The sequence below is a fragment of the Ostrea edulis genome, chromosome 1, assembly GCF_947568905.1.
Source record: "Ostrea edulis chromosome 1, xbOstEdul1.1, whole genome shotgun sequence".
Classification (NCBI taxonomy): domain Eukaryota; kingdom Metazoa; phylum Mollusca; class Bivalvia; order Ostreida; family Ostreidae; genus Ostrea; species Ostrea edulis.
In genome coordinates this window covers 48,038,257-48,061,780 of record NC_079164.1, presented here as the reverse complement: position 1 = coordinate 48,061,780, position 23,524 = coordinate 48,038,257, and the positions used below count along the sequence as shown (strand labels likewise).

The following is a 23,524-nucleotide window of genomic DNA, read 5'->3' as shown; positions in this document are numbered from 1 at the left end:
CACCCAACCGATTTTCCCCTAAAAGTATGACCCATTTCCATAACATTGGATGTGCCGCGGAAATTCAATTTTGCATGATTCTTATGTGGAATAGCACTTATATTCAGAATGATCTTCAAAGTGCAGCTGAGAGCAAATTGATGTATTTAAATTGTTCAAAATTGCCAGCATTGATATAAATCCCATCATTTTATCAATACACTGTATGTGTTTTAAAAAAGAAAGGATTAAGATGGGAAAAATGAGCTGTAGTGTCTCTTTAAATAAGAATTAAAGATAAAAATGGAATAAAACGTTAAGAATTTCTCTGATTTTTCAAGAAAGATTTAAAGAACTACTGATTTTGTAATTTTCTAACTTAGAAAATGACGGCTGACAAGTGTAGATCAGAAAAGCTCCCATTTGCCTATGGCTCCCAGAGCTGACAAGCAAAACATATAGACGTACAGCAATTTCTTTTCCTGAATCAAGGTGTGAGAAATTACTCAGCCCCTGCAAAAAACCAAAACAGTCACAGCAAGCAAGCACCGACCAGCCATTTCTTTCCCCATGTCACTGCAGATTACAGAGACAGGGCTTCAACAATTTTATCCATTTACTGCGGCCATAAAAATCGGAAAACGGACAGCTGAAAATTTGGGTGGATAAGAGTGTTTGCAGAAACTGAAATGACAGGTCATGCTGTATCATATACAAGTATAATCAAAAGCTGCCTACATATTAACAGAGTTATGAGAAACAAATTGTGCAGAAGCCACAACTAAAAGCATTCAATTGATCAAGAACACAGTGGCAAAACTAGGTCACTTGTGCTTGTAAATTAATATGCATACGGATATTGTTATCAATAATATCCAAATTCACATGTATACATGTATTACAAATTAAGTCTGATGTAATATATGTTCTTCCATATTTTCTTCACAAGTCAATCCTTCAGAATGTGACCAAAATTATATTATTCATACATATAAATCTGAACTCCTTACTGAAATAATAAGTAGAGACGAAATTAACACCATGTAGTAAATTGGTCATTGTATTAATTCTACACATATACCACAAATCATCATCAAATTTGCACAATAGACAAGTCTAAAGCGAGACTGAAGTTAAGCTAGTGTCTAAGTTCACACTTCATAACGGCAGAGAGCAGCAGAGATCACAAGAGCTCCAATACATAGTACATCTAGAAAAACCTTAATAATCCTCGGAATCTGCTGTTCATTCCGAATGACCTGGATTGGGGAGGACTGGCCACTGGTCTCCATCTTGTTTCCGGAGTCCGTAATTCTGATTTTGATTAAAATAGAAAAAGACACATTAAACTCTGTAATTTCTTTTTTAAAAATGTAAAAGTACAACATACATGTTGAACAAGTTCAAACACTGCACATAATCAATAACAAATTAAACTGAATCTGTAGCTTTAAAAACACTGCAAGATGAATTATGAAACTGAATCTGTTCTGAGATGTTAACATCCTACCTTTTGTAATGTGATGTTAACATCTTACCTTTTGTTTTGAGATAATAGGATCCCATCTTTTGTTTTGAGGTGTTAGGATCCCACCTTTTGTTTTGAGATGTTAGGATCTTACCATTTGTTTTGAAGTGTTAGGATCTTACCGTTTGCTTTGAAGCGTTAGGATCTTACCTTTTGTTTTGAGGTGTTAGGATCCTACCTTTTGTTTTGAGATGTTAGGATCTTACCTTTGTTTTGAGATGTTATGATCTTACCTTTTGTTTTGAGGTGTTAGTATCCTACCTTTTGTTCCGAGATGTTGGTATCCTACCGTTTGTTTTGAGGTGTTAGGATCCTACCGTTTGTTTTGAGGTGTTAGGATCCTGCCGTTTGTTTTAAGATGTTAGGATCTTACCTTTTGTTTTGAGGTGTTAGGATCCTACCGTTTGTTTTGAGGTGTTAGTATCCTACCTTTTGTTCCGAGATGTTGGTATCCTACCGTTTGTTTTGAGGTGTTAGGATCCTACCGTTTGTTTTGAGGTGTTAGGATCCTACCGTTTGTTTTAAGATGTTAGGATCTTACCTTTTGTTTTGAGGTGTTAGGATCCTACCGTTTGTTTTGAGGTGTTAGTATCCTACCTTTTGTTCCGAGATGTTGGTATCCTACCGTTTGTTTTGAGGTGTTAGGATCCTACCGTTTGTTTTGAGGTGTTAGGATCCTACCGTTTGTTTTAAGATGTTAGGATCTTACCTTTTGTTTTGAGGTGTTAGGATCCTACCGTTTGTTTTGAGGTGTTAGGATCCTACCGTTTGTTTTAAGATGTTAGGATCTTACCTTTTGTTTTGAGGTGTTAGGATCCTACCGTTTGTTTTGAGGTGTTAGGATCCTACTGTTTGTTTTGAGATGTTAGGATCTTACCTTTTGTTTTGAGATGTTAGGATCTTACCTTTTGTTCTGAGGTGTTAGTATCCTACCGTTTGTTTTGAGGTGATAGGATCTTACCGTTTGTTTTGAGGTGTTAGGATCCTACCGTTTGTTTTAAGATGTTAGGATCTTACCTTTTGTTTTGAGATGTTAGGATCCAACCTTTTGTTTTGAGGTGTTAGGATCCTACCCGTTTGTTTTGAGGTGTTAGTATCCTACCTTTTGTTCCGAGATGTTGGTATCCTATCATTTGTTTTGAGATGTTAGGATCCTACCTTTTGTTTTGAGATGTTAGGATCTTACCTTTTGTTTTGAGATGTTGGTATCCTACCGTTTGTTTTGAGATGTTAGGATCTTAACTTTTGTTTTGAGGTGTTAGGATCCTACCTTTTGTTTTGAGGTGTTAGGATCCTACTGTTTGTTTTGAGATGTTGGTATCCTACCGTTTGTTTTGAAATGTTAGGATCTTAACTTTTGTTTTGAGGTGTTAGGATCCTACCTTTTGTTCTGAGATGTTAGGATCTTACCTTTTGTTTTGAGATGTTAGGATCTTACCTTTTGTTTTGATATGTTAGGATCTCACCTTTTGTTTTGAGGTGTTAGGATCTTACCGTTTGTTTTGAGATGCTAGGATCTTACCTTTTGTTTTGAGGTGTTAGGATCCTACTGTTTGTTTTGAGATGTTGGTATCCTACCGTTTGTTTTGAGATGTTAGGATCCTACCTTTTGTTTTGAAGTGTTAGGATCCTACCTTTTGTTTTGAGATGATAGGATCCTATCTTTTGTTTTGAGATGTTAGGATCTTACTGTTTGCTTTGAAGTGTTAGTATCCCACCTTTTGTTTAACAGTGTTCTGGTTTTACCTTTTGTTCTGAAGCATCTGAGCCTGTGTTTTATCTAGTAGATCATTTTTGCTGAATTCTCCAACTAAATATTTCAGACATTCACACCTACAACGCAGACAGGCAAATCTTATCAGTTTTACGAGTACATAAACACAACATTACATGTTTAACTTTATATTGCAGTTCATTTCAAACAATGCCCTCTTTCTTATGTCCAGTTCACAACATTTCAGACTTCTTTGTTGTCACGTAGTAACGCCTACTTGAGTTTGGTTTCCACGAGGTCCAGGAGGGGGACAGAGTTCATCAGCTCCTTCAGACCCAGGAACAGGTCTTCACCAATGTCCTGATTGGAGGACATCTGTTTCATGTACCGCAGAATCTGAGGCAGCTACAAACAGCGATCACACACGTTAATGTACCTACATAGGACGTCTGCTGTAGATTTCTAAATGTATGCGAATAATTTATCATTGCTTAATGTCAGAAGAAGAATCACTCATGAAAAATGACCACTCGCTTTTTTATATTGCTGAAATACATGTAAAAACTTTTGATCAACAGGCCACTTGGGAATTAATGTTCTTGCGATTTGACGTCTACGAGTCATTTTGCAATAGCAAGTTAGCAAGTACTTGCATAAAATAAGGAATCTATAGTATGTTTTGTTGCTTTTGCTAAAATGAGATGTGTTAATTTACAACCAATGCCAAATTATTCTATTTAATATAGTATTTTACTGATACTAGAATGAGACAGCTATGGTATGAAGTTTGTCTGAAAGTGCTCTAGAAAGATATGGTCATTTCATATCAAAATTTAAAAAAAAAAAATGGTGGCAAAACATCATTTTCATGATGTAATAAATCTATAGGTCTGCAAATTGAGAATAACAACTATATTGTATAGGGGTTCTTGCACAAAATACACTTAATTTCTAAAAACAACAGGTAATTCATGGTTGCGATCTGTAGATGAGAACAGTTGAAGAGAGGAGTACATGGAGGTGTGTGGCCTCAGTATTTCATTTTTCTTATGCAACTTCACAATTTTTTAAATTAACCCTTTCTCTACCAGCACTTTAAGAGGTTTTTAAAGACTAAATGAATTAAATCGATTTTTAACTCTGCATGTGCCCTGATTTGGGGTAGGCATATATGATATATAGGCCCTAATTTTGTTAGGAATTTGATGTTATCCCATGACTTCAAAGAAGTTTATGGGGTCAAAAGTCATACAAGTGCAGATTAAAAAAAAAAAAATTCCCTCTGAAATTTTACATAATACAACTCCTCTTATATAATTAGTCAAAAATAGCAAATTCTAAATGAGCTGATGTGTCCTTCAGAATCACAATCGTGATTGATCACATCCCTGTAGACACTGTTCTAATCAATACCTTTATTAAATGATTGATTGCATCTCTATATTCACTGTGTAATACTTTTATTAAATGAATTGATTACACCGCTATATATACTGGTCAATACCTTCAGATAAGTGAATGCTGCCCACTTCATCTCCTCTGGGGTGTCTGTACAGTTGTTCAATCCCATAAAACATGCCCTGAAGATCTCACAATACAGGAAGGGCCTTGATAGTTGCTACAGTAGGAAAACAAAATGATAAGCCCATGGAATACATTGCTCATCTGAATGCCAAAATCTTGTACATTTACTTCTTGCCACCAAATTATAAAAGAATGTTGCATATAAATCTTAATGGTGATATTTTTCATTCAGTAAAAATTAGTTTTGAACTTAGGCCCAAGATTCTCTATTCAGATGCTCTAGTAACTGAAGTAGCATGGTCACCATTTATTTAATCTGAATCTGGTTGACTGTCACATTCCTCCCCATAAAATTTCTCATTCTTCACGACCCACAACTCGCCCTAAGGCAGAAATTTTCACCTGTCAGCTTCAGGTGTTGGCCTATGGCATGAAATGTATCAGGAAGAGAGAAACTGCAACAGACCTGACCAGGATTCAAACCTGAGCTCCCTGAATCTCTAGTCATGTGCTCTACCAACTGAGCTATCTGGCCACAAGCAACAAATGGACAAAGGGAGACAAACATTGAACAAATGAATTATCAACTTGACCTTATGGCTCAAATGGGTAAAAAAAATCCACCTTATTCATCAATGCTATCTGTAGATACAAATTTAAAAAAAAATCTAATATCAGTAAACAGTGTTAAATACATACTATAAGAACACACACAAGATTTGTTGTCATGAAATTAAATCAAAGAATCAAAATGAATTGTTTTCTTTATTTGTTGTGGTAAATAAATTTCAATTACAGATAGATACAAGCATTTTGAGAGTATTGCATAGCAACACATAGTCCCCTACCGGTTGCAAAAATTACTGTACCACAACAATATTCAAATTTCATTATATAGGTTATGGTAAAAGGGAAAATAGGGGAACCAGGATATGAATGGTTGGAAATCAACTACTATTCGACAAGAGACTAGACCTGGAAATAAAAACAAATTTATAATTAAGTTTAGGTCTTTAACCAAGTCAATAAACTGTGACATGTAGGTGATCATGAATAATTTAACTATATTGTTATATTACTATGCTAGAAGTTTTAATGAGTGTAGTACTCTTATCTACAGAGATAAGAAACTTGGATGTAAACTAACAATTCATGCTATTTCTCTAAGTCCAAGGGCCATAACTTAATGAAAAATAAATGGACCGAGACAGAATTCAAACTTGATCTGTGACTTGTTATGAAAAAGCAATGTACCAAATATCAAATGAATATCTGCAAGCACAACAAAAAAAGTCTGGAAAACTGATAATTCATGCTATTTTTCTAAGTCCAAGGGCCATAACTAAGTGAAAAATCAACGGACCGAATTGAAATTCGAACTTGATCTGTAACTTGTTATGGCAAAGCAAGGTACCAAATATCAAATAAAATTCTGCAAGAACAGAGAAAAAAGTGCAGAAAACTGGACTGACAGACAGACAGATGGGTCGCAAACCTTAAGTCCCCTTCGACTTCGTCGGTAGGGGACTAATAACACCTACTAAAAGTCTCTGTAAATATTATAATTTCATTTCCAGAGAGATTTCTATAAGACCTACCAAAAGTCTCTGTAAATATTATAATTTCATTTACAGAGAGATTTCTATACCAAGTTTTATTTTTCTCATTCGGTTAATTAACACAACATAGAGAACATATTTATTAAACAAGCATTCAAAAACAATATTCACGCATGCACAAGTAATTCATATAAATATATATCACAATCTTGATAATGAATAAATACAATAATAAACGAGATATACATTTAACCCGGAGGGTTAAGACCTACCAAAAGTCTCTGTAAATATTATAAATTTCATTTACAGAGAGATTTCTATACAACCTACCAAAAGTCTTTCTGAAACACACAGTTGGTCGATAAAAGGCTGAACATCACTGGTGGGATTCAGTATGGCCTCTAAGGTCACCAGCGAATTAATGGCTGGACAGATACCAAGATGAGTCACATCACAAAGGGCCTTGTTGGGCAAACTCATGTCCTGTACCCTGTAACCATGACGACAACTAGTCTACAGAGAATGTCTGCCACTGGAATGAATTCTAATGCACGTACATAGTAATGTGATAAAGAAATAGTAATAAGAAAGTTAGAAGAACTTGATTTTTTCAATACTCAATTTCTGATCCCTTATACAGAGGTAAATTGCAATAAAACATGGTCCTACTTTGACAGGGTCTGCAGTGCTGTACCCACTTTCTGTTTTGTGTGTGAAGGCAGCATGTCCGACAAAGACTGACTTAATGTGCCCCGCACATTAATAACTGTCTGCTCATATTCTCTGTAGTTATCTGTGATAAAAAGTGTATAACATCGCTTTGCTTTACAACATCATGCGCAAAACAAATGACAGTAAAAGTATGTGCACTATTCTACTGCATCAAGAATATGTACAAAACTAATTAGTACAAGTTAACAAAGGACACATTCAAACCTTAATTCATATGAATTGTGGGATAGGACATTTTTTCTGTTATAAAATTATTTCGTTCATTACCTATACTGTATAAAATATAAATTCAGTTATTCATTTGATTAAAAGTTTTCAAAATTAATCTATATATCATAAATAATGGGAGAAATATAATCCATTATGAGTTAATCTAAGTAGGATAAAGGAAATTTCACCTAAGGAATTGAATTGTTTGGTCAGGGAATCGGCCAGCCTCATCCCTAATCAAAATATTTACTCCATCCGGACGACATTTTTCCAATCTCAGATGGACATTCATGCCGTAGTCTTAATCAGTAAAACACAGTTATGGCAAAGTGCTGGCAACGAACAATTTGATTCATAATAAACGCAATTTGTTATATCCAACAGGACCTTCAAACAAAAGACAGAAAGTTCACTAAAGCACTTAAATTTCTGGGCTACCTTGATCCTCTGACATGGCCACATACAGTAGAGCTTGAACAGTGGGCTGATCTGCGATTCTGTGTGCAGCCACACTGGCGCTGTCTATCACACTGGTGTATTCTGGCTGTTGTTGCACATCTTTCATAATTTTCAGGGACTGGAGAATACACATCATCAACCAATGGAGGATTTTCTGCAGACATTTACACAGAACCACGCTAGATTCCAAACCACTGGTGAAACTGAAATACACAACAAGGGGTGAGTCGTATATATATACTACAGCCTTTAGTACCCTTACATTGTATTTACACAACAGGAGTTCGCTATGTATACCTACAATACAGCCTTTAGTACCCTTACATTGTATTTACACAACAGAAGTTCGCTATGTATACCTACAATACAGCCTTTAATACCCTTACATTGTATTTACACAACAGGGGTTCGCTATGTATATATACACTACAGCCTTTAGTACCCTTACATTGTATTTACACAACAGGAGTTCGCTATGTGTATGTACAATACAGCCTCTACTCTAGTAGACTTACATAATAAATGTACTGAATGTACACTTAATTTGATTACTCTGTCTTGTGTAAGTAAAGGCTACTAATAGGTGTTTATATGTTAATGAGATGATAACAATGAGTGTTTCTATGTAAATGAGGTGATAACAATGGGCGTTTCTATGTAAACGAGGTACATTAATTTTCTACTAAATAATATACAGTATGACAATCGTTTTTGAACACTTTGAAAATATTAATCTAATTACTGTTGGAATGCCACTTGTAGTGCTAAGTTTTTATCATAATATGATTATTTGATGGCAGGCATGGCTTACTATTGAGGAAAACGAACAATGCAGAATATTTTTACCCCATATAATTTTTCAGGCACAAATGTCATCTGTTTTTCATCAGGAAAGTAGTGAATGATAGCTGTCACTCATATTGTCATTTTCGTAAGCCAAGTGTCCGATTTGCTTTATACTCGATCTCATCTAATAAAAGATGAGAGAAAGCGAATCGGACACTTGGCTTGCGAAGATGCCATATTGTGGAATCACTGAATTTCATAGATAGCCATATCCCACAAATATTTACATTTCCAATGCTTTTGTTTTCAATATCTTTATCAATTGAAATGACAGCAATTTCCTCATGAATGTGAACAATGTGTGTATGAATTTGATAAATATAGTATGACTATTTTAACAGCTGGGAATTCTGACAGAAATGAAAGTAAAAAGTATATATAAATATAAAAAATGAATTCAATTTTTGAAAATACATGAGGGTATGAACAGCAACACTTCATGCCCTCATGTATTTCCAAATATTAAATTTATTTCTTAAACGAAATACGAAATCCACAAAAATTGGCACCATGAATTTAAATGATTGTACAGTATTGCTTGAGAAATGCACAGATCACCATCATTTATTAAAAAATATCGACTGAACAAGATCATGATGGAATTTTGCTCAGCAATAACACTGAAATCTATACTATTATACATCATCTAATGTAAAAATTATCGATAATTTTTCATAGCATGCCCTTGCAATAGATTGATTTAGTGTAGATTTGAAATCTTTACCCTGTGTGATGTCATCACATGACATGATACAATGCACTTCATTTATTCATGCAGTTTTACTTCAATCAAGTGTAGTGTGAATTATTGATTTCAAAACAAAATTACTGGTTCTGCATTTTTAAAATTCCACATGCATTGAAATGTCTGTTTCTTCAATCACATGTAACTTTTCTATGATGCTGATGTAAGCACATTAATTCACGGTTTGTGCTAATAATGAAATACCCTATTCATCCATAACCACAGTATAAATTTATACAAGTACTATAGGTAGTTCTTAAATATGAATACCAGGTTCCTTGATATAGCAGGATATTCTGGAAAAAGATTAGTGTATCGGATGTTACTGGCTTTATTCTCTAATCCTGGATTATGATTAGTGTATCAGATGTTACAGGCTTTCATCTCTGATTCTGGATTAGTAACAGTGTATCTAATGTTACAAGCTATGATCTCTGATTGTAGTGTATCTAATGTTACAAGCTATGATCTCTGATTGTAGTGTATCTGATGTTACAAGCTATGATCTCTGATTGTAGTGTATCTGATGTTACAAGCTATGATCTCTGATTGTAGTACATCCGATGTTACAAGCTATGATCTCTGATTGTAGCATATCTGATGTTACAAGCTATGATCTCTGATTGTAGTACATCTGATGTTACAAGCTATGATATCTGATTGTAGTGTATCTGATGTTACAAGCTATGATCTCTGATTGTAGTACATCTGATGTTACAAGCTATGATCTCTGATTGTAGTACATCTGATGTTACAAGCTATGATCTCTGATTGTAGTGTATCTAATGTTACAAGCTATGATCTCTGATTGTAGTGTATCTGATGTTACAAGCTATGATCTCTGATTGTAGTACATCTGATGTTACAAGCTATGATCTCTGATTGTAGTGTATCTAATGTTACAAGCTATGATCTCTGATTGTAGTGTATCTAATGTTACAAGCTATGATCTCTGATTGTAGTGTATCTGATGTTACAAGCTATGATCTCTGATTGTAGTGTATCTGATGTTACAAGCTATGATCTATGATTGTAGTACATCTGATGTTACAAGCTATGATCTCTGATTGTAGTGTATCTGATGTTACAAGCTATGATCTCTGATTGTAGTACATCTGATGTTACAAGCTATGATATCTGATTGTAGTGTATCTGATGTTACAAGCTATGATCTCTGATTGTAGTGTACCTGATGTTTCATATCTGATTCCAGAATACAATTAATAATAATATCCCCTATATTTATTTTGGATTATGGTTACCTGATGTTACAAGCTATGGCCTCTGTGACATCTATCAGCCCAATAGTGCAGTAGGGTTTATTAATGTCATCATACTTCTGAATTAAATTCAGCACTGAACAAGGGGGAATCAGCTGCAATGAAAATATAAACACACATACTCAACCTTTTTCAAAAACAGGCTATGATTTTGTCATAATTTTCATAGAAAATTAAAAAGTCATTATTGTTTATCTTTGACAGTACAGATATATAATTGTGATCGTACAAAAGGATTACTGTGATATTACAAAGGGATTATTGTTTATCTTTGACAGTACAAAGGGATTATTGTTTATCTGACAGTACAAAGGGATTATTGTTTATCTGTGGCAGTACAAAGGGATTATTGTTTATATGTGGCAGTACAAAGGGATTATTGTTTATCTGACAGTACAAAGGGATTATTGTTTATCTGTGACAGTACAAAGGGATTATTGTTTATCTGTGACAGTACAAAGGGATTATTGTTTATCTGTGGCAGTACAAAGGGATTATTGTTTATCTGTGACAGTACAAAGGGATTACTGTTTATCTGCAACAGTACAAAGGGATTATTGTTTATCTGTGGCAGTACAAAGGGATTATTGTTTATCTGTGACAGTACAAAGAGATTATTGTTTATCTGTGACAGTACAAAGGGGTTACTGTTTACCTGTGACAATACAAAGGGATTATTGTTTATCTGTGACAGTACAAAGGGATTACTGTTTATCTGCAACAGTACAAAGGGATTATTGTTTATCTGTGGCAGTACAAAGGGATTATTGTTTATCTGTGACAGTACAAAGAGATTATTGTTTATCTGTGACAGTACAAAGGGGTTACTGTTTACCTGTGACAATACAAAGGGATTATTGTTTATCTGTGACAGTACAAAGGGATTACTGTTTATCTGCAACAGTACAAAGGGAGTATTGTTTATCTGTGGCAGTATAAAGGGAGTATTGTTTATCTGTGACAGTACAAAGGGATTATTGTTTATCTGTGACAGTACAAAGGGATTATTGTTTATCTGTGGCAGTACAAAGGGATTATTGTTTATCTGTGACAGTACAAAGGGATTACTGTTTATCTGCAACAGTACAAAGGGATTATTGTTTATCTGTGGCAGTACAAAGGGATTATTGTTTATCTGTGACAGTACAAAGAGATTATTGTTTATCTGTGACAGTACAAAGGGGTTACTGTTTACCTGTGACAATACAAAGGGATTATTGTTTATCTGTGACAGTACAAAGGGATTACTGTTTATCTGCAACAGTACAAAGGGATTATTGTTTATCTGTGGCAGTACAAAGGGATTATTGTTTATCTGTGACAGTACAAAGAGATTATTGTTTATCTGTGACAGTACAAAGGGGTTACTGTTTACCTGTGACAATACAAAGGGATTATTGTTTATCTGTGACAGTACAAAGGGATTACTGTTTATCTGCAACAGTACAAAGGGAGTATTGTTTATCTGTGGCAGTATAAAGGGAGTATTGTTTATCTGTGACAGTACAAAGGGATTATTGTTTATCTGTGACAGTACAAAGGGATTATTGTTTATCTGTGACAGCACAAAGGGATTATTGTTTATCTGTGGCAGTATAAAGGGATTGTTGTTTATCTGTGATAGTACAAAGGGATTATCAGGAACTTGTGATAGTACAAAGGGATTATTGTTTATCTGTGACAGTACAAAGAGAGTATTGTTTATCTGTGACAGTACAAAGAGAGTATTGTTTATCTGTGACAGTACAAAGGGATTATTGTTTATCTGTGACAGTACAAAGGGATTATTGGTTATCTGTGACAGTACAAAGGGATTATTGGTTATCTGTGACAGTACAAAGGGATTATCAGGAACTTGTGATAGTACAAAGGGATTATTGTTTATCTATGACAGTACAAAGAGAGTATTGTTTATCTGTGACAGTACAAAGAGAGTATTGTTTATCTGTGACAGTACAAAGGGATTATTGTTTATCTGTGACAGTACAAAGAGATTGTTGTTTATCTGTGACAGTACAAAGGGATTATTGTCTACCTATGACAGTACAAAGAGAGCATTGTTTATCTGTGACAGTACAAAGAGATTAATGTCTACCTGTGACAGTACAATTGATTGATTGATGGATGTTTTCTGCCACACTCAACAATTTTTCAGTTATCTGGTGGCGCCCAGTATTCATTGGTGGAAGAGAGAACCCAGATACAATGTACCTGGGAAGAGACCACTGACCTTCCGAAAGTAAACTGGAAAACTTTCTCACTCGGGATTCTAACCCACATCGACCAGAGGTGAGAGGCCGTGTGATTTTGAGCACGATGCTCTAACCACTCGGCCACGAAGGCCCCTGACAGTACAAAGGGAGTATTGTTTTTCTGTGACAGTACAAAGAGATTAATGTCTACCTGTGACAGTATGAAGGGATTATTGTTTACCTGTGACAGTACAAAGGGATTATTGTTTATCTGTGACAGTACAAAGGAATTATTGTTTACCTGTGACAGCACAAAGGGATTATTGTCTACCTGTGACAGCACAAAGGGATTATTGTCTACCTGTGACAGCACAAAGGGATTATTGTCTACCTGTGACAGCACAAAGGGATTATTGTCTACCTGTGACAATATAAAGGGATAATTGTTTACCTGTGACAGTACAAAGGGATTATTGTTTATCTGTGACAGTACAAAGGGATTATTGTTTATCTGAAACAGTACAAAGGGATTAATTTTTACCTGTGACAGTACAAAGGGATTATTGTTTATCTGTGACAGTACAAAGGGATTATTGTTTATCTGTGACAGTACAAAGGGGTTACTGTTTACCTGTGACAATACAAAGGGATTATCAGGAACTTGTGATAGTACAAAGGGATTTTGTTTACCTGTGCCAGTACAATGTGCTTGAGGTAGCCCAGGATAAGAGCATTTGGACTGGGTCCCACTAATGCCTGTTGCAGAAGTATTTCTGAAACAAAAAACACAACATATGTTCTATATACATGGATGTTGATATACATTTGTACTTGTGAGGAGTGAGGAACATCCTCTACAACAGGCACGTGTACTTCTGATGCTCACAATGTCACATTATCAGGAACTGGTTGTAGGAATACAGGACAATTGAGACTCACATGGTTGTTATTCGGTCTGCCTACAGACTACACGTATCTGGGAGCTGCTCTCCCCTGTAGTTAAGTGACTCGACTTACCTGGCATCTCTATGGACTTTAAATTAATGTAGTTAATTATAGATTTGGTTAATCTTGTATCTCCCTGATCTTCCCCAATCCCCATACCTGAAGTTGACCACATTCTTGACCAACCTGGTAAGTGTACAGTGTACCCACTACTATGGTTGACTATAGATTTGACTACTAAACAATGAAGTTTTTGCTATCCCACTAACACAGTTTACTAATGCAGTTGACTGAAGACTTAACTGACCTAGTAGTGTGTGGTATACTAAGGCTGACTATAAATTTGACTAATCAAGGTTTTTTACCTTCCCTCTAATGCAGTTGACTTGACTAACCTGGTAGCTCTTTGTTCTCCCCACTACTAGAGCTGACAACTGACTTGATGTGAACTCCCCACTGGTGGTCCGTCCAGCGCTCTCTCCAAGCCCTCATCAACACAGCCTTCACCTTGCTTGAAAAGCTTGCTGCAGTGGACTTATTAGGTGAGCTAGAAGTCTCCATTCTGATAACTTAGGTCAACTTTAACATCCTTCTATCTAGTAAATTGTAGAAAAAGAAAAGATTACTTGAGATACCAAGACTAAATGTGTGTGACTTGAGACACAAAAAAACTACGTAAATGTACCATATATCAGGTGCAATGTAAATGTTGGCATATTTGAGGATGATTAAAATTAGCCAAAGATAAAATTCTATTGATAGATTGATGATTGAGAGAGAGAGAGAGAGAGAGAGAGAGAGAGAGAGAGAGAGAGAGCAGGCCAAAAGGGAAATGATGAAAGATAAAGTCAGAAAGATGCAACCTAACTTCTTATCATGTTTGAAAGAGGCTTGACCATAATGAGAAACTGCCAATAATAGCCCATTATAAAAGATGGTGGATAGTTACATGTCATGTTGTCTTTATGGTAAAGGAGAGAAAACGTATCAGTATATTTACCAATAATGAGGATTGATGCCTATTCTATTCTTTCACAAAATATACACGAAATTTCATCCTGAGTTCTATACAAAATTTGACATATGGAACATCTGGATAGCTTCAGATCAAATTATAATTATTCCATTATGACTCTGTAATCATTTAATTAAAATAACTTGAGAGAAAAATACTCAGTTTATTAGATTTGAACTTTTGCAGCATTTTATTGACCAAAATATATACAGCACAAACATGAGTTAACTGTGTTTACTTTTACTGTATCTGAATGAGATTTAAATGATAAATGATGACAAATCCAGGTAGAATGTGCATTTGGAGCGGTCAGTAATTTGGGTATCAATCTAAGGCATTTATTTATATCCCAATAAAACTCTTCACATCACCCAGATCTATAATTTCAGGGTTTTTTTTTTTAAATCCCCTTAGCACCAAGTTACAATCAAACTTTAAATTCTTAATATTATAGCATCTTGCACTAAAACAATTTATCACAGTAACTGCAAAATGTACAAATATTGGGTCATGTGGCTAATACAATCATGTGACACTAGTAAAGGAGATCCTCTCTGGGATATTTCATATTCCTAACATTGTCTGACTAATTGAACATCTACAAAGTGGCATGAATTTTGGCAACATAGTAGCAAATGTATGAAGTCTTCATTTTACTAACTTTACAGGATTTGGATAACCTTAACCTTGCTGCACTGGTTGAAAAACCAAATATTCCCTTCTTTTCACATCCAACTCCCTGACCTAATTGCTACTATTAAGAAGTGAATTTGAAACTTCTATATTAATCAACCAGTTGCCCCATTTCAGTGCAATTGCCTTGAAATGAGGCAACCCACAGAGTAAAAAAAAAAATCCAAGGACACAGATCAAACCTAAGAATGCCAAAGTAAGAAGATTTGGCTACTTTGGGTCTTTTTAATGTTTTTAGTTCTATTTGCTTGATTACCATATATTGTTTATAGAGTAAAGTGATCGTGAGTCGGACACCATCTCTTTCCAATTCGTATGCAGATTTATTCCAACTGTTTCCTGCATTCAATGAATAGACAGATCAAATGTCTAAAGTTAGGATGCTTTGATAGAGCTCTGTCCTCACACATTTGGTGCTAACTTCGGGATATTTTTTGTACTGTAAGTTATGAATATAGATTATTTGCTTAGCTTTCAAAAGCCGTAGGCCATATTATTTAAAGTATGATCATTTAATCCATTTTGTGTAAAGTTTTATATTGTATCTGCATTGAAAACCCTGTATAATCAAATAGAAAGAAAACGTTATGCATATTTTTTCAGAACAGTATTCAAAGACACAACCATTTCTTCTCATATGCCAGGATCATCGAAAACAAAGAAATATTGGTTACAAAAATATTGGTACCTGTACCATGTAGGAATCACTGAACTAAATTTACCAGGAAATACAATTTGCTGCATAGATTTAAAACCACAATTGGACATTCTTTATCTGGTATATTTCTTCTTTTTTTTTAAAAATCATCTCTCTCTGTGTCTCATAGATAGAATGTTCTATCGTTAAAATGATAATGTCCTACGGACCCGGTTTTGTGGTGAGGGCCTGTCCCAAGACACAGTTAGATTATTCTAACTATCTGTCTCACACAGGGTCAAGAATTTACAGTCACACCGTAAGCCATTAATAGAGGGCAAAACACTCTCATGGCCCAAAGGGCCTTGAAAGCGGAGCTTTCCCTATAGGTAACACGCATATACATGTTTAAAAGGAAAATATAGAAAACTAATGAAAAATTAAACCATACCTATGGAACTTGAAAATTTTGGTCCCAATGGCATCAATTCGAATATTAGCACATGGACATGTATTTCTTCATTTTGAATCTTGCCTACCCTAATTCATGTCGTTTTGAGATGTTACATAAAATCCGTAATATAGGATTAAACATTCTTTTTGAAGAATTTATCGATGTGTAAACTCTGGACATTTTACTCACAAACTGAATAAAAGTGCGAAGCACTTTTATGTTAAGTTTGTGAGTAAAATGTCCGGAGTTTACACATCGATAAATTCTTCAAAAAGAATGTTTGATTCTTATAATTCCAATTCCTTCACTTTATTAAAAATTGCAAAAATTTGAATAGTTTCCCCGCACTGTGTTATTTGTTTTCAGGCGTGTACGAATACATCGCGTTTTCGGATTTATTGATGTATAAACTCTTGTTCAGCTTTACTTTTGTCCAATCAAAACAATTGTAATAAATAACATTGGAATTATAAGCATGTAAATCTTATTTTTTTAATCATATATAATCACTCCCCCATTAACGCGATTGTGCCATGTCTCCTACTTTTGTAAATTTGCTAAATACCAACACTGAATATGACATCACAATGTACTGTTCACATCAATTGCATTATGTTTCTCATGTTCTAATATATAGGTGGATCAAATGTCCAAAATTATGATGCTTTGATAAAGCTCTGTCCTCGTGCAATGCCAATACTTTTTGCTTCGCCCTCAAACACGGTCATACCGTAAGACATATTAATTAAAAACATTGAAAAAATTATCATCTAACCCATTTTGTGTAAAGTTTTACATTGTGTATGCATTGAAAATCCTGTATAATCATATAGAAAGAAAACGTTATGCATATTTTTTTCAGAACAGTATTCAAAGACACAACCATTTCTTTTCGTATATCGTATGCCAGGATCATCGAAAACAAAGAAATATTGGTTACAAAAATATTGGGCATACTCCTTGAACAGGTTTTGCTGTTAGGGCGAATTATCATGTGTTTATTCGAGAGATTTACCCAAAACATTTATCCAAAATACTGACAGTTAGTTCTTAAAATAATACCTGTACTGTTTAGGAATCAAAATCTAAATTTACTAGGAAATACAATTTGCTGCATAAATTTAAAACCATAACCGGACATTCTTTATCCGGTATAATTCTCTCTCTCTCTCTCTCTCTCTCTCTCTCTCTCACGTTCTCACAATGTCTAGAAGAGAATACACGGATATGTTATCGTGAAGACAAAACGTACTGTGTTATGTATAGCTAGAGGGACACCTATAAAAGTTTGTCTAATACTCTCTTTCGAATTGTGGGGAAAAAATAATGGTTTTGAGAGAGAATATTAGTGAGAACATGTCCCTTTACCACTTGTCCTCACTAATCTAATATTTTGTATAGACCTTTCACATGTTGTTGATCACGTTTATGCACAGGCACCTAAAGTGTGGATAGCTTGTATAGATCCTTTGTACATACCCCCCCCCCCTCTAGAATGAAATTATTTTATACATATATGTACATATATTAGTATCTCACAAGTGGTCATCTTTAAAGCTTACAGAAGGTACAAACTGACTATCCAGAACTACTTATGAGGGTGATCGGTGGGGAAATAACATTTTGGATACATTTTTGGTTCTGTATAAAATAATTTCATTCTGGAAAGGGGGGATATGTACATAAGATCTATACAAGCTATCCACACTTCAGGTGCCTGTGGTTTATGGGGACGTAATTGTGAGGACACAATTTTGTCCTCATAGTGTACTTTCTGTCCTCACAACTTCTGTCAAATGGTTAAAAATTGTTCTCATTATACACGTGTTCTCTCTCTCTCTCTCTCTCTTTCTATCTCTCTCAAAGGATCAAGAATTTACATACAATATTCTCTTAGATTTGAAAATATTTCATGGTATATTTAGATCGAGACATAATCTCGGCTCAGATTTGACTCGGCTGCTGGATACTTAATCTCGGAGCAGTCCTTCATTATTCATGTCTGGAAGTTTACATTCAATTTCGGCCGATTCTAGCAATCAATGTGCACTTAGGTGACACTACCGTTCGCTTCAAATAGACTAACTCTCTATCAATATTAATGCAGCATTACTTACCGTCTATTCAAAGAAATCCGAAAATAAAAACACTCTCTATATTTTCCGTTCAAATGAGGACTTCCATGAAGGAATTGTTTATCTCCTGATATTGAAGAGTTCCTATTGTCTGTTTTTCTTTTATTAGTGATACATAGTAGGTATAGGTAGTTACATGTAAGTACATATCACTAATAAAGAAAAACAGACTATAAGTCTAAGGAACTCTTCAATATCAGGAGATAAATATTCCTTCATGGCAATCCTCATTTGGAACGGAAAATTTCGCAGTGTATAGACATAACAGACACTTTCCGTTGAAACGGACACTTTCAGAGAAAAGCAAGACACTGTTAGATGAAACTGTTGTTTCTCAGTTTTTACTTAAACCTTCGGCAAACACGTGAGTTATACTGTCCCCGAAATGTAGCTTACATTAATTATCTCAATGTTGAAACTGATTTATTTTCATTTTATAATGATATCTTCAAAATAAAATTTCGCACACTTGGCACACTGACATTGTCTCGCATTTTGGACGGAATTTACAAATAAACTGCGATTTCTGTAGCTTCGACAGGCGTGTTATATATATGAAAATAAAGATATATTGGTACATATACTAGCAATAATATTACGCCGAATATTATGTTATCGACAATTATATAGGAACGAATACTTTATGAATTGGGGACCAGACACTTTCAGATCTTCAATTACTGTATATTCTTATTGTATAAAATCAGCTTTAAACTATTAATTCAGACAAGTTGCTGTCCTTTAAAAAAGGGCTACAATATCTTAACATAGGCATGTGTTTCTCACAGAAACTTAAATATTCTAGGCTGAAACATATATGAATCTGGCAACAATGACAGTTTCAGGGGTTTTATGGGGTTGTACACACACACACACCCCACCCTCTACACCCCCGGTTTAAGTTTTTCAAAAGGGTTTGATTTTGTTTTGTTTTTGTTTTGTTGTTGTTTTTTGTTGTTGCCATTTTGCGGTCTTCAATAACTCCCCTCTCTTTTCTTGGGAGAATTCTCGGCATCCGCAACTGAATGGTTTAAATCTGGCAACAAAATATTGATGCTCACAAGCTGGAATTTCGTTTTTCATTTCAACACCTAAGTACAACTTCACAAATGGTGTTCATTTTATATATTATTACTTCTTTTGTTGAGCGTTGCTGAGATGAATATGTTGCCATGTAAAGTTCTAGATGTGCAAATGAATAGATTAAACTCCATAACATTATGATATTTTTTTTAATTAAGAACGCTAAAAGCTGTTTTTCACAAACCATACACAACTTATAATTCTCTTGTTTTTAAAACATTATTTACTGAGTCAGCTGACTTGTACAGTCACGTGCTACTCTGTTGCATCTCTCGTCCTTTTCTGTCAAGTCGGGGGGTGGGGACGATTTTTCTCTACTTGACAGAAATGGTCGAGCGATGTTCCGGTTTACTCCCATAAAAACGTACACTTAATTAAGCATGCGCAAGCTGACTTTTCTTCATAGCATCCGGTTTAACCTCGCTTGGACCAGAACCATTACCATGTGCTTGAACAATACTCGTTAACCATCGGTAAATTCCGTTCCGCTGTATGCATATTCATAAGTTATGACGCGGTCGGTCTGTGGGATTACTTCTAACGCCTACCGCTTGGACCTCAGGATCTACGCAATAACATATTGTGTCTAATTTTTCTAATATATTATACTTAAACTAGATAATACATTGAAGTGAAATGTCTGTTTGTTTAAAAAGGTAAGTTATAACACTGATACACTGTCAGAAAGGATACTGAACAATTCCCTAAATACTAGTACTTGTAATTTTATGCGAACAAAGATTAATTTTTTTAAACATTTCATATAAATGTATTTTCGATAACGTTTATCCACAGACATGCACTATTCAGACTTTTTTCAACAATGAGGTATGTTTGTTAAATATATTTTCAATTAAAATTACTGTTATAAATGTTACGTTTTAACTATTTTGTTTTGTTGCATGCATTATTTGCATACATTTTTACCGTTTGTGTGACAGAAAGGGGACGTTGCCCCCCCCCCCCCCTAAAGGGGGTCCGTTTTGCAATTTTGAAATTCATTAACATTGCTTTTCTTAGAAAATATTCCCAAGAAAATATCTGTGTTTATCTTATATTGTGATATCATGAATTTGAATTAAATATCTTCATTTTATGTAGTCCTTATCTACGTGACAGCATGTTCGGTCAAATTATTTTGTGCGATAAGCGAAAATAACAAATGAATGGCGATAAACAATGCCTCCTTAATGTAGGGTATTACCACTGATATTCCGTGCAAGTCGAATTTAAATAAAAACTTACCACCACCTTTTTTGGCAAGAGTTTACATTCATTTAAGAAATTCACCATTGCTGTTTTCTGAAAGTGTCCGTTTTAACGGGAAGTGTCCGTTATGCATATACACCGTGAAAACAGTTTATTAAAGAGGTTGTCTCATGCATTTTAAAAATATCTTTTGCATATAAAGAAATAATGATAAAGATTCTCTTTCATATGGAACGCCATATTAACATAATCTCAAATAATAACTAGTTTTAATTGTAACGGGGACCGTTACAGATGTTCCCCAAACCTCCCCCAATTAAAAAGTGATGTCCTTGTGAATCTATAGGAAAAAATCATTTTATTTTAGCCTTTAATTACATGTAGTACGTTCAATATGGTCATTTCAGTACCAAGAAATGAAAGAAAGCGTTGCACGTGCATACACATGCGCACGCGTGTATGATTCCGAATTTTTGTTGATGTCGTTCAACAGGCATTTGTATCATATACCCACAGTATGAATTTCATAACGTTTCCACCAAATATAAGGAAGTTATAGCGATTTTAAAATCGTCCAATCAGAAATCAGGACACGTGCATGCACGTGCTGAGCAGTAATTCTAACCACAGCAATTTGTAAGGAGTACCAAGATACATCTAAACCCCTAATATGAATAGAATTTGATGAAAAACAAAAACGTTATCGTGCTTTAAAAATTGAACATTTAAAAAACGTTGCACGCGCATGCGCGTGTGCGTTGGCATTTTTTGTTACACCAACATATAGATACACATATTGTCTACGTATGCTGTGAATATCATCTCATTCACTTCATAAATAAGATAGTTACAAACGTTTTAGCATTATCCAATCAAAATGAAGCGCACGTGCATGCGCGTGCAAATTGGTAATTTTGACCATGTAAATCAGTTAAGGGTCTCAATATCTACCTATGATATGAATTTCAAGCCATTTCAATGAACAACAAAAAAGTTAGACTGATTCCAAAGTTAGCGTACAAATTTTGTAATGCGCGTGCACGCGCATGCGTGCGCGTACAGAAAAAAGAACTATTATTTTTCATATCTACAAATGATATACTATCATCCTATTTAGGTTTTATATCGCTTCCTTCAATATTCTGATTTTCCATTTTTTGTACCAAAATTGCAATGCACGTGCGCGCGCGTGCATGCACGTGCAAACAAAATGACTATCACTATGCACATCTACAAACGCTATACTATCATCCTGGAAAGTTTCATATCGATCCCTTTTGTAGTTTCTGAGAACACTACCGGACAAAAAAGTACCGGAGAAAAAGAATAATAATAATAATAATAATAATAATAAGAAACAGAGTAAAAACAATATGTTCCCAAACTTTGTTTGGGGAACATAATAATAAGAAACAGAGTAAAAACAATATGTTCCCAAACTTTGTTTGGGGAACATAATAATAATAAGAAACAGAGTAAAAACAATATGTTCCCAAACTTTGTTTGGGGAACATAATAATACTTTAATCATTTGAAGATATCATCAATTCAATTATTGGACGCAATAGTAGAGGTGATGTGCGCATTAATTCAATTGATGAGAACTATGATTGGTTTGATGCGCGCATATTAATTCAATTGATGAGAGCAATAATTGATTTTATGTGTGCATATTAATTCAATTGATGAGAGCAATAATTGATTTTATGTGCTCATATTAATTCAATTGATGAGAGCAATAATTGATTTTATGTGCGCATATTAATTCAATTGATGAGAGCAATAATTGATTTTATGTGCGAATCACTTCAATAATTGATTTTATGTGCGCATCACTTCAATTATTGCTCTCATCCATTCACATTGATGAGCACATTTAATGTGGTGGAATTAGTGCTTGCAAAACTTGATTTGGAGCTCTGTATAAATGACTTGATGATCTCTTTAATTCAATTGAAGAAATTTTTAATTATTTACAACGCTTTTGTATTAGGAATCAAGGCATACATTTATTCTCAAAAGGATAAGTTTTGAACCAGTAAATATTTAGTTATAGCATTCCGCGCAGTTGTCCTCAAAAGCTCAGTTAAGGAGGTTAGCTCCTCAGTTTTTGATTATATCTTGCTTAACGTCTCTCTCTCTCTCTCTCTCTCTCTCTCTCTCTCTCTCTCTCTCGAGAGAGAGAGAGAGAGAGAGAGAGAGAGAGAGAGAATTTTCCACTCATATGGAGACCTCAGCTTTTGAGAACAAATGCGCAGGATGCTATAAAATAGTATTTACTGGTTCAATACTGATCCCATTGGTGCGAACATATTACACATATTTTACTTAACCCTTTTCAGTTGAAAAAAAATTGTGTCAATACATATTTTGAAAGAGTTTGGCAGGGACTACATTTTTGGGATTGTTTAATCAAAAAGTAAAAAGAAAAAGTGCATGATTTTACAGTTTCTGGTTCATCCAACATATCGTCAATTTTTATACCCCCATACATGTATTTCAGTTTTATAATTTATGATACAAGTACTTCAGACATGAAACTAATTCAAATGTTGTAATTCATTAACTTGGTTGACATATTTTTT

General features: G+C 34.6%; 1 protein-coding gene across 4 annotated transcripts in view; it reads right to left on the bottom strand.

Moving 5' to 3' along the window:
• LOC125652071 (mediator of RNA polymerase II transcription subunit 24-like) overlaps positions 1 to 23,524 on the bottom strand; it is a 56,560-nt gene that overhangs the window by 15,627 nt on the left and 17,409 nt on the right. Inside the window, exons 1-12 of one of the 4 annotated variants that reach the window (XM_048881008.2) lie at positions 17,575 to 17,634; positions 14,109 to 14,309; positions 13,459 to 13,541; positions 10,559 to 10,671; positions 7,685 to 7,908; positions 6,974 to 7,097; positions 6,635 to 6,794; positions 4,726 to 4,839; positions 3,499 to 3,626; positions 3,254 to 3,340; positions 1,200 to 1,293; positions 448 to 492 (exon numbers count right to left, since the gene is read on the bottom strand). In XM_048881008.2, coding sequence (XP_048736965.1) covers positions 448 to 492; positions 1,200 to 1,293; positions 3,254 to 3,340; positions 3,499 to 3,626; positions 4,726 to 4,839; positions 6,635 to 6,794; positions 6,974 to 7,097; positions 7,685 to 7,908; positions 10,559 to 10,671; positions 13,459 to 13,541; positions 14,109 to 14,274 — 1,338 coding nt within the window. In that variant the 5' untranslated portion in view covers positions 14,275 to 14,309; positions 17,575 to 17,634. Of the gene's footprint in view, positions 1 to 447; positions 493 to 1,199; positions 1,294 to 3,253; positions 3,341 to 3,498; positions 3,627 to 4,725; positions 4,840 to 6,634; positions 6,795 to 6,973; positions 7,098 to 7,684; positions 7,909 to 10,558; positions 10,672 to 13,458; positions 13,542 to 14,108; positions 14,310 to 17,574; positions 17,635 to 23,524 lie in introns of those variants that run through there. The other 3 variants (XM_048880999.2, XM_056152747.1, XM_048881019.2) reach the window with 3 other exon arrangements.